Here is a 16,149-nt window from a genome sequence, read left to right as displayed (position 1 = left end):
AAAGCAGTTTTTTCCAATTCTGTGAAGAAAGTCATTGGTAGCTTAATGGGGATGGCATTGAATCTATAAATTACCTTGGGCAGTATGGCCATTTTCACAATATCGATTCTTCCTATCCCTGAGCATAGTATGTTCTTCCATTTGTTTGTGTCCTCTTCTATTTCACCGAGCAGTGGTTTATAGTTCTCTTTGAAGAGGTCCTTTACATCCCTTGTGAGTTGGATTCCTAGGTATTTTATTCTCTTTGAAGCTATTGTGAATGGGAGTTCATTCATGATTTGGCTCTCAAAAAAAAAAAAGAAGAAGAATTTAGCTGTCACTTGGCCACCTCTCTGATTTGGCTGTAGTCACCCTCTGGCTCCCCACCCCTGCTGCTCTGGTGACTGCCACGCTTGACCAAGCTCTAACCTATTTCAGCTCACACCTGGCACGTTTGTGAACTTGCTCCAGCACACTGCACCCAGAAGAAGGAGCAGAAAAGATTACATTGACACCAAGGGCAGCTGCAGGAGCTGCTGCCTGGGCTAGGATGGGTTCTAGCCCTGGCAAGGAGGCAGTCAAGGATGGGAAACAAGTCTCTACTCACTCCCACTATAAAGAGCTCTCTGCTCCCTCTTTGACAGGGAAACCCTTCAATTCATGAGGCTTCCATTCCCACTGTATCTGCTCAAAGCAGACACTCAGTCAATGATCAATTGAAGTGCAGAGATGGGAGGATCTTAGCACCCCACTAGAACCTCCATCTCTTTTTGTAAGTGGAAAAACTGAGAGAGGCTGGTATAAAGGAAAGAAAGGGTCCCAGTTGGACACTTTCTGGCTGTGTAACCTTTAGCAAGTCATTTCCTCTCTCCTGGGTCTCTGTTTCCTCATATGTAAAGTAAGGTGGATTAACAAGATGATCTCTAAGATGCTTTTCAGTTCTTACACCTTGTCATCATCTTCAGATGCTTAGGGAGGGTCAACACATTCACCAATGGCACTGGGCATGCTTTGGCAGGGCCGAGATCACAGCTGATTTCAGGGGTCCACACCACTCTCTAACCCCAGCCCAGTATTCTGAAGTTCAAGGACCAAAAGGTGAAGGAGTTGGAATTTGCAATAATCTGATGCTAAGTTGAAATTTACTTTTGCTTGCAAATCCCTTCATACAGATAGGCAAATTAATATTATAAGCAATTTTGAAGAGACAGAGAGGATATTTAGAGTGTCTACAAAGAAAAGCTCTATTGGAGCACCCCAGAATTCACTCCAGATGTGTTCAACACCTTGCAATGGATGTGCTATGAAACGCTCTTATCTGTTCATTACGGTGATCCCCAAGAACACGTCTCCAAGGGATAAGTTCATTTGCCAAGTTCAATTGCTATATGCAATAGTTATGAAAAAACTTGGTCCTTTGAAAAAGCATGTTTGCTTTGGACTTTGCATTAATTCCAGCTGTTCTCCTCTGCCATGAAGCTGAAAGGGTAGGGATTGGCTGTCCTGAAATAGTGCAGCTGGCCAGGGACTCAGAGCTGTTTCGTATAGTGGAGAACAACATAGATGTTTCACTAACCCTTCCTACAGGTCTTGAAGGCAAGCAGTAGAGCTTGTACTTTTTTGCAATCCCCATAATCCTTGCACATAGTAGGAACATATGCATATGAATATTGAATGGACTGATGAGGAAAGCAAAGCAGAAAGGAGCAGTATGTGGCTAGGAAATGTCCCAATGATGAAAACCCTCATGTCCCTCCCAGGACAGCATAGCAGAGAGGACACATGTGTTAGAATCAGACAGATGTAGATATGAATCTCAGTTTTTCTCCTACTAGCTGTGTGACCTTAGGCAAGTCACTTAACCTCTCTGGGCCTTGGTTTTCTCCTCCGCACAATAGGTAAAGCAATAACTGCCAATGGTCACAGTTGTAAGACTTAAATGAGATAACATAGATAAGCATCTAGCACAGTTCCTGGCACATGATAGAAGCCCCTCTTCCTTTCTTCTATGTAGCCATAAAGATTTACATAAGAAAGGCAGCCTCCCACAGTCACTTCTGTTATTTACTTGCCCGTGCACTGAAAGCTGGGAAGCCAAAAAGCCTCCCTGTGGCCTCTATGCTGTAGGATGGGACAGTGCAGTGAAGCGTGCTCAGGAAAGTGGCCCAGACCCAAATCTCTGTGGCTGCAGGAATCCAATACAGTCAGCCTGGCTCTCCTCCAGCCAATTCTGCCAGATGTAATTTGGCTTCAGCTGGAGGTTCGAAAGCAGTTATATAATCATCATAACCCATAGCATTTGTAGAAAGCTTTTACAGTTTTAAAGCACTTTTGCATGCGTTACCTCATTTGATCCTCTCAATAACCTTGAGAGGTAGCAAAGCCAAAGACTAGAACCCCCATTTTATAGATAGAGACACTGAGGCTGGGAGGGTTTATTTGGTTCACTTAAAGTCACACTATAAGAAGTGGCAATATCAAAACTTGGACAAAGATCTCTGCATTCCTTTCCCTGGGCTTTTTCCATACCATCACTCTGCCTCTTTATAATCATACTTTCATCAAGCAAAAGTTGACTGAGCCCCTGCTGTGTGCCAGCAATGTACTGAGTGCCGGGATTCAGAAATGAGAGGCAGAGTCAAATTCAGGAGAGATGCAAAACCAGCTATTCAGTGAGTGCCAAGCAAGGGGTGCTGTGGTGAAGGATCAAGGGGAGCAAGTAACCCAACTTGGTCCAGGGTTTCAGGAAGGCTTACTGGAGAAGGAAACGCATTGATCTGGTCTTGGAGTCCAGCTAGAGGTTGTCCAGGCAGAGAGAGAAGTAAAAGGAGTTACTGGTGCCAGAAGCAGCAAGTGGAGAACCACAAGTGTGTGAAGCAGCAGCATATGACCTGGGGCTGTTACAAGTTGTTTGGTCTGGCTCCATCCACCCACCCACTCGTTCATTCATTCATTCAACATGTATTTCCAGAGCACCCCATGTACCAGTCACTATACTAGCTGCTAGGGATAGATACATCATGAGCAAGCAGACATAGGCCCTGAGCCCCTGGAGTCTACCTTCCAGTGGATGCTGCTGGACTCAGGCGGAAAGCCACAGAGTGAACGGTAGAAGGAATAGGTGGAGGGCATTGCAAAAGACTGGGCATGGCAGGTCTGAATTCTAGCCTAAAGAGCATAGGGAGCCCTGATGGGTTTTCAGCATAGGATTAATGTGATAGGGTTTGCATTCCAGAGTAACTCACAGTTACCTTAGAGGATGGGCTGGAGAAGGTCATCTGGAATCCTGAAGTGCAGCCAGGAAACCAGAGTGATGCAGGCAAAAAAACACTTGGGTCCTAAATTTCATCAGTAAGGAAAACAAAAGACTAAATTCAGGACAGATGTAGAGAGGTTATTGATAGGTTCTGCTGCCTGATTGGTCATCGGCGTAAGGAATAAGAAGTGTAGACAGCAACTCTGAGGGTCTGACTTGAGCCCCTTGGCAGATGGCAATGCTGTTCCCTGGGACAGACTTGCAAGAGAATTGCCACTGGGGTGGGGAAGCTAAGGAAGAAGATCAGTTCCCTCTGGACAAACTGAGTGCCCAGGGTCTGCTGGAAACGTACCTCAAAGGCGAACCCAGTGTGTCTGGAGGCCAGAAGAGAGCCCAGGGCTGGAGGTGTGGATTGAAGGATCAGGAGTTTACAGATGATATTTAGTGCCTGGAAGTGAACAGGACCTCCCAAGGTAGTGCTCAGAGGAAGAAGAGACCAGATGCTACTGCAAGAAACCCCAAAGGGCATCCAGATTTGCTCTTTGATGCCAGAATTTCACTTGGTAAAAGTCAGGCCCACAGCCAGGATGAAAAACCGCTGGTTCCTGAGAGGGGTGATGGTGACGGGCTGTGGGGACTCTGACCTGCTGTCAGATTTCTGGGGTCTCGCTAATCTCTGGACCCCCATCTGAAGTTACCCATGTGCTTCTCTCTCTCTCTTCTCTCCTTCAGGTGTTTACAAAATATGGGAAGTGTTACATGTTTAACTCAGGCGAGGATGGCAAACCTCTGCTCACCACGGTCAAGGGGGGGACAGGCAACGGGCTGGAGATCATGCTGGACATTCAGCAGGATGAGTACCTGCCCATCTGGGGAGAGACAGGTGAGCTGGGCACAGGGACCGGGCATAGGGTGATGGTGGAGGGCTGCAGGCCTGCCTCTGAAAGACTGATGAGCTGTCTTGGCCCACCCTGTGAGGGATTACTCTCCAACAAGAGGTTGGTGACATGCTGCTAAATCATAAAGATGTCCCTGGCTTGGGCTGGGATGCCCCGGGTTTCCTCAGATTTTACTATGTGGGAGAGGGACAGATGATGGGAATACTGGAGAGGTAAGGTAGGTAGGGGGAGGGAAGACATGCGGGAAGGTTTGAAGTAGCAGGTGTGGTTGGTCAGGTGAGTGGCTTGATTTCAGGAGAGGAGGAAAGGATGACAGCCTCTCTCAGTCATCCTGAATATCCCGACCCAGTTAGAAGAACTGAAAGGAAAGCAGGCTGCTGCCCACTGGGGGAAGCTGGAGGTGCTGGGAACTGTTGGAATACCAAAGGACATGGGCTCAGGGACCTGGCATCGTGCCTGTGTGAGCCCCTGGGGGACCCATGTGTATAGACCCTAAAGCTTATTTCATGCATTCATCTATTCATTTATTTCCTCAGCAAACCACTCCTTAACCATGTACACTATCTCAGGCTTTGCACCCAAGTAAGGACATTATGATGAAAAAGACCAAGCCCTTGATTGTGGCCCAGAGGAAGAGACACAATCACAGGGAACAGGGTCAGGAAAAACACCAAGGGTATTTGAGCAGGGTCTTGAGATGGTCTTGGATCATCCAGATGGGACTGATGTAATCACAGAAGTCTTTATAAGAGGAGCTCAGGAAGGTCAGACAGAGAAGGCAGTGTGATGACGGAGGCAAAGACTGGAGTGACGCAGCCACAAGCCAAGGAGTGATGGCAGCCTCTAGAATTTCACCAGGAAAAGAAGGTAAAGAGGTGCCCAAGAGTGGGAAACATGGATTTAAGGGGGACCTAAAGTCAGATTAATGCTGTGTTCAGGGCATAATGGGAAGGACTGCAGAGGTGGGTCAAGAGAGGAGCGTGGGGAGCAGCCTGAAGGGGATTGGGAGGGGAGGGAAGATTCCAGCAGGAGGGAAGTCCTGGGCCCTCAGGTTGGGGCTGAGGAAGGGGTGGAGCCCAAGCAGCCCAGCTCCCACCTCTTGCCACCCCTGTGCCTTGAGTTCATTGACTTTGGACTCTAGAGTCCGGCACTCACCATACCCAGGCTTATCAGGCTGCTGAGACAGTGAGTGCTTCCACCCCAGGAGGATTGACTGCAAACTCCAGGCTCTCTCCCACCACCCCTCTCTCAGGAACACCCTGATGTGGGGAGGGGAGTGTGACCATTTACCTCCCATCACAGCCAGTCCTCTGCTACTCCAACTGAAAGATAAAATGGCCACACATGTGTTACTGCGCCAGTGCCATCTGGAAGCTCACCTCAGGAGCCAGGGCAGCCCAAGCCCCATCAGCCACTCGCTGAGGAGATGCTTTGTTGATCCTGTGTACTTTTCTCAACTCAATGCCCCTCCAGGTGCAGACAGATGAAGGTTTGTGTCCGTTCTGATCTCTGGCATCCCTGAGGGCTGGTGGACAGGGCATCCTGAGGCCAACCGGGCCCTGGGACCGTGGGGGCCTGTAGACAACCCAGGGTCCAGGGGATGGAGTCTTGGTCCCCAAAGAGAGGCCTTTCTTGCAGACACAAGAACACATATGATTATTTAATCGTCTGTGGAAGAAGAGAGAAATAAGGAAATAAAATGAGTCATGGAGACCCCACACTCAAAGCCTAAATAGAAGTTAGTTATGTCCTTCCATGATAACGGTAGGTTTCCTAGCTTGTTATCTTGATTCAGGAGCAAAAGCACATGTACACACACACACACACACACACACACATACACACACACACACGTGCACTCTCAGTGCCAGGTCCCCATCACAGACATCCTCACACAGCACAGTTCCCTGTGGGATATGGCCTTGGTCTGAATACTGACTGCAGGCTACAAGGCTACCCAAAAAGTCTGTGTTCTGCCTCCCAAAGCCACAGATGGTCAGAGCAGGAAAGACTCTCTGAGATCATCTCTTCTAGGCCAACCTTCTCTTTCCCCTGAGGGCTGGACTGAAGTAATGATGTCTTTGAAGTCATGCAGTGAGTTCATAGCTGAACCAAGACTGTTCTGACCCAAGCTTTTGGACCCTCAGTCAACCTGACTGGACAATGAGCTACACCAATTCGGGGAAAATTCATAATCTTGATTAAGGACTTGTCACATGCTAACACTGTGCAGGTCATCATTGGGGTGCAGGAGGCATGAGAAAAGACCCCGCCTTTCAGGATCTTATTATCTCACTGGGGGCACCAGATGTGCACACAGTTTCTGCAAGAGAACTACAGTCTTGTTCCTGGCGAGACTTTGAGTCATCCCTGCGAGATGGACCAGTACAGTCACTTAGACAGTCTCCTTTGAGACTGGGGAGTTGGGGAAGCAGGCTGTATGAAGAACGGGTTTAAAGCAGGGGCAGGGGATAGAGGGGCAGAAGAAACAGGTTAGAGAAAAATCTGATCAGTGCTGTCCTATAGACCCTTCTGGGCTGATGAAAATGTTGTCTGTCTGCTCTGTCCAGTACATTAGCCACTAAACCCTTGTGGCAATCGAGTATTTGCAAGGCGGCTAGGAGAATGAGGAACTGAACTTTTTTATAATTTCAATAGATTTTTGGGGAATAGGTGGTGTTTGCTCACATGAATAAGTTCTTTAGTGGTGATTTCTGAGATTTTGTTGCACCCATCACCCGAGCAGTGTACACTGTACGCAGTGTATAGTCTTTTATCCCTCAACACACAGCCACTCTTTTCCCCAAATCCCCAAAGTCCACTGTATCATTCTTATGCCTTGCAGAGGAATTGAATATTTAATAAAATTTCATTTTCATTCATTTAATTTAGCTAGCTGCAGGAGGCTGGTGGCTACCATATTAGACAGCAGATAGTATATTGGAAAACGGCTTCTGACAACTCTAGTTGACTTCATGGACTTTGGCTTTTGCAGCCACCTCCCATATTCCTGCGGTCATAATATTCCATATTCCTGCCTATCCCCTCACCATGACCTTGAGTGTCAGGTAGAACTCCTTGTCCCCATTTTCCAGAAAAGGAGGCTGAGGTTTGGTCGCTTCCCCCTGACTCTGCAGCCGGACCCTTGAACTCCTGCATTAGGGTTCCCTCCATCGTACCTTTCTTCAAGCTGAGAAGGCCCTGAGCAATGTGCTGCCTCTTGCAGATGCTGGTCACCTCAAAGCTGCTAATTTCATAGGCCAGTGGGAGGTGAGTCCCATGTGGGTGAGAGAGAAGCCAGCACATCTGTTGAAGGATGGGAGGTGGGCTCTGGCAGGTGAGAGATGCTTGTCTGTAAAACCACCGGAGGAGGCGCAGACACACATGGCTGCTTGGTCATTGATCTCGAGGACGATGAACACAGCCAGGCCTATCCCTGCCACAGTCATCAGGAGGCAGCCTTCCTGACCTGCCGAACCATGCGGCCCCACAGATGCCATCTCCCTTCCTTAACATTCCCATCTCTCAATCCCCAGAGGAAGGAGGCCAGGCCCAGGAGTCCAGGAGATAGTTAGGTGGTGATGGAGAGGAAAGGAATTGAAATGTGCCTGTGGCAGTCTGAAGTGTGCCCAGGCAGTTTGATGATGGAGGCAGTATAGGAAGACAGAGAAAATGGCATGACAAGGTCAAGCAGACCCAAGACCCCATCCCAGCTCTTCCTTTCCTAACTGTGTGACTAAGGCCAAGTGAATGGGCCTCTCTTTCCTCATTTGTAAAATAGAGATAAATAAAACTCATTGGCTTTACAGGAGAGCTGAAGGGCTCAAATGAGAGTTCTCCGCAAACTGTAAGCAATGAGAGGGTGATCATGCCCACCAGCAGGTGCGAAGATAGTCAAAAAAAAAAAAACCTCCAGAAGCAGAGATTATTCCAAATGTGCCACACCTGAGACAGAGCTCTGCAGCAGGTCGACATCTGGAAGCCCCATTCTGCCCAAAGCAGAGCCTGTGGAACACTTTTGCCTTGCCTTGTGGATAGCTCCACTTCTCAGGAATGTCAGGAAACAGTGAGGGAACCACTCTTCTGAGGATAATTTTAACTAACAGGAAGGACCTTTTGGGGAGGTGGTGATAGTATTGACCACCATCAACACAGAGGGCACCAAGCAGTAAGTTAACAAAAGACACACTCTTTGAGTAGACCCAGCCCTATAAGCTCATGCTTAGTGAGTAGACGGTGACTCTATGAAAATTATCAAAAATGTCCCTTCCTCCAGGCTGACGATGCCCCACACCAGGGTGCTCCCCTTGGTCACACATCTTCTTGTGGGGCACCCTGGTAATATGCCATTTTAAAGGAAGAGGTTCAGTTGCATGTGGTCCTAGAGAGTATGCCCCAAAATGAGTCCTAAGGAACATCAGGAGTTTGGGATATAACATGTTTTATGAACAAAAAGGCACAGGGCCCAAAAAGAATTTAGGGAATTCTGGTTTAAAAACATTAAACACATTTATTCATTGCAGGAATTCTTTAATATAACACATCGTGAATCTCCAAGATAGGAATAGCACATGCAGCATTTATTTCCCAAATGCCTTTGACCACGGAAACCTTCATTTTCATGGAAAAGCTCACAAAATATACTTTTGAAAAAGCTGTCTTAGACTGTAGCAGTGCAGATTTCATGGCCAGGGTTTTCTAACAGAAATTAAATTGAAGGCAGAAGGAGAAGTTGTTAAAAATGAAATTCTGTGTAGATACCTCTAAGTAACTTCAAAGATAAAAGGAACAGGCAGTGGGTTATCTGGGTTGCACGTGAGAAACCTGAATCAAACAAGCTTAGGCATAAAAGAAATTACATTGTTCTCAGAATCCAAGGCAAACTTTGACAACCAGCCAGCAGGAGGGTCAGGGATGCAGCATCAGGAACAAGTGGAACCTAAGTCTCCTAAACCCTCAGATCTCTCATTCCTCCTCTCTCTGAATTCTTTTAATTCTCTCACTAGAAACAGGCTTATTTTTCCCACACACATATTTTTTCACACATGGCTCCCAACAGATCCTGAGTTTTATATTTTACAGATCCTGCCCCCGGCAAGAGACAGTTTTGACTCTCACTGATGTCCTGTTTAGGAAACAAAACAAAACAAACAAAAAAAAAAATAGGGCAGGGAATCATTTGTTCAGCTCCTGTCAGGTGCCCGCCCCTGGACCAATCAGCAGTGGGCAGGGGAATCAGTTCACCTGAGGACCCAGTAATAGTCCTAAAGAAGTTAGGCCGATGGTGGTTGGGGAAGGCACTCCTGAGACAACTTCTAGGCAGACAGCCCTGTGGACGGCCACACTGAGTGAGGTGGGGGTCAGGGTGAGAATTGAAGGTGGGTTACATCTGAGGAAACCAGAATCCGTGTACAGGGAGTTTTCTAACAAGTTCTAAAAGGATTCGAGTGTCAGAAAGATCACAAATAGGCCCCTCCATTTCTCATCTCCTTCTATCCTTCATGCACTCCAATGAAATACACTTTTTTATCAAATATAATCTGCCCTGATTTCCCCAAATCCTAGTGTTAATTAGTGTTAACATGATAATATGTCAAGTATGCTTTTGAGCAAAGGAATAATTTTTTTAAAGCTGTGCCATTCTAGGGGTAAAGATTGGGACCCCATTATCCCTCCAGCTTCCTCAGCTCCTACTGCCCTCCCCTCGCCTTATTAACCTGGCTGCAGTCACACAGGCTTCCCTACGGCTTCTTGAATATTCCAGGAACACCCCTACTTTGGGGCATCTGCATTTGCTACTAACGTCTGTGAGAGTTCTCCTTGCTAACATATCCACATGACTCGCTGCCTCCCTGCATCAACTCTTCTCTCAGATATTACCTTCTCAATGAGGTCTCCCCTGACTACCCTGTTTAAAATTGCCACCCTCACCCCAACTCTTCATCCCTCATCCTTGAATGCTTTGCTGCTTAGAAATGTCTTCCACCAGATACCCTAAATCATCTCTCTCGAGTTCCACAGATCTCCAGGGTGGGGACGAAATGCCACCAGTCTCTTTGCTAAAGCATAGCAAGAGTGACCTTTGCTCCAGCTTTCAACAAGTTCCTCATCTCCATCTGAGACCACAGCCTGGACTTCATTGTCCATATCACTGTCAGCATTTTGGTCAAAGCCATTCGACAAGTCTCTAGGAATTTCCAGACTTTCCCACATCTTCCTGTCTTCTGAGCCCTTCAAGTCTCTAGAAAGTTCCAAACTTTCCCACATTTTCGTGTCTTCTTCTGAGCCCTCCAAACTTGTCCAACTGCTGCCTGTTACCCAGTTCCAAAGTGGTTTCCACATTTTCAAGTATCTTTATAGCAATACCCCACTTTACTTGTACCAATTTACTATATTAGTCCATTTTCATACTGCTATGAAGAAATAACCAAGACTGGGTAATTTCTAAATAAAAAGAAGGTTAATGGACTCACAGTTCCACATGGCTGGAGAGGCCTCACAATCATGGCAGAAGGTAAAGGAGGAGCAAAGGCACATCTTACATGGCAGCAGGCAAAAGAGCGTGTACAGGGGAACTCCCCTTCATGAAACCATCAGATCTCATGAGACTTATTCACTATCACGAGAACAGCACAGGAAAACCTGCCCCCATGATTCAGTTACCTCCCACTGGGTCCCTTCCTTGACACATGGGGATTATGGGAGCTACAGCTCAATATGAGATTTGGGTGGGGAGAAAGCCAAACCATATCACCTTCATTTCCTTATTTATTTTTTATTGTCTGGCCCTTTCACTAAACACAAGTCCCAAGAAGTCAGAGACCTTGGACTGTCTGGCTCACAGATGTATATCAGGGCACTACATATTTGTTGAGAGGAAAAACAATGCTGAAATTGTGTATACTGCCAGGGCCAGGGTGAAGGAGAAGCCCACATTAGTGAACAGCTACTCTGTGCCATGAACCTTCCCAATCACTTGCTAACAAGGTATTATAATCCTCATTGCAGGATGAAGACACAGAGCCCAGAGAGGTTGTAAGCTTCCCAAGGGCACATACCCAGTTAAGCAGTTGAACCAAGCTTAAAATCCACATCCACACCCAAAAGCGGTGCTCCCTCCACTAAATTCCTTTAATGTTCACAATGTGGTCATAAAAGCACTGCCATGAAAATAGCACAGGGAAAGAGGTTTAGGCAGCATCTCTGAAGAGAGAATGCCATATAATGATAGGTCTGCTGCCATCCTCCTTGTCTATTTTTTCCTCTTTTCATCTTCAGGAGCAGAGTCATTATACTGAATGAAAGCTTTAGCATAGTCCCATGTAGAAAACAGACAAAAGCACATGGCCCTGGTCCCACTGGAGATGGAAACCCCCGTTTGCTTTCTCCCTTGCTCCCTGTGACCAACCCTGAGGCAGCACTGAGGATACCCCATTTGAAAACCACTGGATGGGAGGCAGATGTCATTGGGATTAAAAGTGCTGGTTGATTCCATGGTTGTGTCCATCCCAGAGACAAACTGTAAGCATCCCTCTCCCTTTTCCTGGGTGGTGAAAGAAGCTGATGACCTTTCTGCAGCACACCAGAGCTGCAGGGAAGCTGGCATTCTAGACTTCTGATTAAACATGGTAGGCTGAACACATGTGTTTATGGGAAGTCCCCTTCCTAGACCCCACCTAAATGGCAATCAAAAGGTTTTTTTTTTACATATGTAAATATAAACCCATAGGACAAAGAGGATGGGAGAAAAGACAACCGTAAATAGTTGCCAGCCAATTTTTGGAAGATGTAAAGTAGATGGATGAGTGTCGATCGACTTGGCAGATTACACGAGGCTGAGAACTGAGGGTCTGCACTGAGGAAGTCACCAAAAGCCAATAGACATCATCTGAGAACTCCTATACAGGACTGGGAATTAGAGGCATAAGATACTGCTGAAGACAGGTTTGAGAGGTGGAGGTAAAACTAGGAGGAAGAGTTAAAAGTCTATAAAAGGAACTTTCAGGCCCCCAGACATCCTCCCATGGCCAGAAGCAGACATACAAATATCCCTCTTACAGACTCTGGACTTGGGGAGATCAGGCACAGCTGAGGGTATGGGTGAGGTGCTGCTATGCAGAAAAACAGGGAGGTGAGGGAAATTCTACTTACTGAGTAGTGAGACCCTCAGCCAGACTAATTTACCCCACCCACACCTGAGCAGAAATTTGAGGGGATCCCTTCCTGGGGAAATTGACAAGCTCAAGAGAAAAGATTCACAGACAATGACAGTCAGGAATCCTTAAAAGGCCTAGTTAGGTAACCCTAGAATGAAGTCCCTTGAGGAGTGCTCCCTCAACACAAGGAAAGGCTACACAGCCTTTAAGGACCTTTTACCCCTGAATGAGCCACCAAAGAGCCAAGCATTTAAGGGGAACCACTAACAGGCAAGGAACCCAAATCAAACCAAGAAGAAACATTGAGGAAATAGACACAATGGCTAACAGCACAAGATATAGAGTCAGGCTGCTTGGGTTCAAATCCCAGCTGTAACACCAGCTGTGTGACCTGTGTTACCTCTAAAATGAAAATAATAATATTATCTACATTTATAGGGTTGTTGGGAGGATTGAAGTACGTTAATATTAATGAAGTGCTTAGAAAAGTGCCTGGATAATATTAGACACCACATAAGCCTTTTGATAAATAAAAAATAAATGAAGGAAGCAGGAGAAAACATCAAAACACGTTAATTAAAATTCTCAAGAGAGATAAGGGATGATACTGCATCCATAACCACAAGCATAGGATGCTATTAAAAAGCAACTTTCAGAGAAGAATAAATTAAATGTAAAATATGTTTAGGCCAGGCGCTGTGGCTCACGCCTGTAATCAATCCCAGCACATTGGGAGACTGAGGCGGGCGGATCACGAAGTCAGGAGATCGAGACCATCCTGGCTAACACGGTGAAACCCCATCTCTACTAAAAATACAAAAAATTAGCCTGGTGTGGTGGCGGGTGCCTGTAGTCCCAGCTACTCAGGAGGCTGAGGCAGGAGAATGGCATGAACCCAGGAGGCAGAGCTTGCAGTGAGCCAAGATCGTGCCACTGCACTCCAGCCTAGGTGACAAAGCGAGACTCCATCTCAAATTAATTAATTAATTAATTTAAAATATGATTGCAAACTTTTTTTAATCCATAGAAGGATTGGAACAAAGGACATCTCCCAAAAAGGTAAAACAAAAAAACAAATAGATAGAAATTGAGAGAAAAATATGAAAATCAGAGGGTCCATCCAGGAAGCTATTCTAGAACATCCTATTACTAGGAGTCCTATAGTAATAAAACCAAGAGAATGGAGAAGAGAACATTGTCAAAGGACTAATATAACAAAAATGCTCAACTGAACTATGTGATTGTCCAGATGGAAAAAGCTCACCGAGTCTTGTCTGCAATAGCGGCAAAAACAAAAACCCAGTCCAAGACACATCCTGCTGAAATTCAGGCTAACAGAAATAAATAAAAAAATCTTTAAAGTTCCTGGAGAGAAAAATAGTCACATACCTGGGATCCAGAATGAGAATGACCTAGGACTTCTCAACAGAAGTAGCCAAAGCCAAGTGACAATGGCAAAATATTTTCCAGTTTCTGGAGGGGGACACTTTCTTTTCTAAATAGAATTCTATACCCAGCAAACTACAAATGAAGTGTGAGAGTAGAATTTGGTTTCCCAAAAAATGTGGAATTTTTCAGGAAGTTATTGGAGAATGAGAAGGTAAATCAAGGATTGCATAAGATTCCAGAGACAAGGATCTGGCCTAAGAGAATTTCCTGATGAGGATGAAGAGAAGAACCAGGATGATAGTTGCACAGGAGGCCTGGAGAGAATTCCATCCAAACTGGAGCAGGAAGATGTTGGCTCCACAAGGGATGGCCCTTGTGGGTCTGCCTGGCTGTCCTAAGAGGCATTTTATGGCTCTGCCATAGAGTCTGGGATTTCTAGTGATGGGTACCAGCAAGCCATACAAACCAACAAGGAAAAAACAAGGTAAAACAAAACAAAATGAAAAAAAAAAAACCAGGAAAAACAAAATATGTATTTCACAAGAAAGAGATCAAAAACATTATATACTGCAAGGCTGGGCTGTGCACAATATTTACAGAGTCATGGTTATGTAAAAGCTGGATACTGATTTAACCAAAATATCATATCACTATATTTGGAGGGTGAAAGGAAAGGCAGCATCGTGGAACACATCATCTAAGAAGCCTACATCCTCATCTTCTGTGATTAGGTAGGAATCGTGCAGATAATATAATATGATTGTAGATGATTCCTACGTGGTAGGAATTCAGTAGACAGGATCTAAAATATTTTAAAACCAAGAAATAACTCTCAAGCAGTTGACATTCATGGAAATATGAAAGTAAATACCAGAAGAAACAGCTAAAACAGTTGAAAGTTGTTGCTTCTGAGAAGTAGGACTCGGGGGTAGGAAGAGGTGGAGCAGGAAACTGCTGCTTTTCATTAAAAGCCTTGCAATACCACTTGATTTTTAAATTATGTACATATATTGCTTTGATAAAAATAATAATTAAATTTAAAATCATCATGAATTTTTAGCATAGCTGGAAGGCCTTAGCAGCTATCATGGGTAGCACGTTTCTTATCCCCCTTTACAAATGGGGCAGAACAAGCGTGGGTGGTGATGGTTGCTATGGTTTCTCCGACATCTCTGCTCCCAGGAAAACCCCTTGTCATGGTGCCAGGTCCTAAGGACTGTCCCAGAATGACAGGAGCAGGCTCCAGCCTGAATTCTGAGTGTCCAGGGCACAAGAACCTACAGCAGCCAGCTGAGATGCTAGGCTCACTCTCAGAGTGGTCCTCTGTGCTGGATATGGGGTCTCAACAGATATTCGAGGACTCTGAAGAAATGATGCCATAAATCAGAAACACCATTGGAGGCAGGTATCCACTTAGCACAAGAAGCAGCCTGACTTTTTTCATTCTGGAAAGATGTGCGTAATGCAGAAAATACATGTGTTCTAGTTAAAACTCCCAGCCGGTGCAAGGGTCTGAGGAGAACAGCTAGGAAGCAGATGAGACAGCTCCAACCTCAGACCTCATGTCCCCAATTTAGTAAATCTCAACTGCACACCTACTGTGTGCCAGGCACCTCAGTGATACAGATGAAGGGCCCAGTCCAGGTTTTCGAAGTTTATAATCTAGGGAATATCTGAAGGGCTCTTTTTAGATAGCAGATGGAAATTTATTCACCTAACAGCTTTCATATAAAGTGTCTAAGGAGCACCAGGCATTTGCAGTCTGTTTGGGGAACATATCAGCAATTAAGTGTCACCAAGCGCTGTGATAGATAGAAGATAGATTGAGAACCTAGGAGGGGATAGTCGGTTCCAGAAAGGAGGGGACAAGGGTATCTAAAGGGAGGCTTTAGAGAGAAGTTGACCTTTGGTTTTAGTCTCAGGCCTGTTTGCCAGGTTGCTGGGCAGCATGTGGAAGTTAGAGGAAAATCTGAGGACCTGGAGAGCTGAAGTCCTGAGCAGAGGGAGGGGAATGAGGAGCAGAGGCCAAGAACAGCCTAGAGTGTGCAAGGGCATCTGCATCTACAGAAGAGACCTGGGGTTGAAGAGATAGGTAGAGGCCAGATCACCAGGGGCCTGTATGTCCTGCAAAAGCATAGATGTTCTCTTGGGAGTCCTGCTAAAGTGTAATCCTCTGACCAGCAGCATCAGCATCACCTGGGAGCTTGTTAGATGCATAGAATCCCTGCCCCCCGCAACCCCAAAGTTTGTGTTGCAACAGGATCCTCCAGGAGATTTGTGTGCACATCCAAATGTAAGAAGCTCTGATCCAGACCACTGCTCCCCACCGTTTGGAAGAATGAGGATGTCTTCTTAACATCAAAATATTTCTCAGGCATTACCCCACATGAAAACTCTGGTGCTTTTTTAATTCATTGAGAGAATATTGTATGACAAAAAGTTGCTATGAATCCAGTAATGCTTTGGATGA

The 16,149-nt window shown here is 45.8% G+C and overlaps 1 protein-coding gene across 2 annotated transcripts in view; it reads left to right on the top strand.

Annotated features, from left to right (window-relative positions):
• ASIC2 (acid sensing (proton gated) ion channel 2) overlaps positions 1 to 16,149 on the top strand; it is a 1,152,840-nt gene that overhangs the window by 1,054,476 nt on the left and 82,215 nt on the right. For both annotated transcript variants that reach the window (XM_011937663.1, XM_011937664.1), the window contains exon 2: positions 3,968 to 4,118. In XM_011937663.1, coding sequence (XP_011793053.1) covers positions 3,968 to 4,118 — 151 coding nt within the window. The remainder of the gene's footprint in view (positions 1 to 3,967; positions 4,119 to 16,149) is intronic.

Source organism: Colobus angolensis, unplaced genomic scaffold, assembly GCF_000951035.1.
Source record: "Colobus angolensis palliatus isolate OR3802 unplaced genomic scaffold, Cang.pa_1.0 Scaffold167, whole genome shotgun sequence".
Taxonomy (NCBI): Eukaryota; Metazoa; Chordata; class Mammalia; order Primates; family Cercopithecidae; genus Colobus; species Colobus angolensis.
Note: the sequence above shows the minus strand (reverse complement) of the source record. Positions and strands in the feature narration are given on the sequence as shown.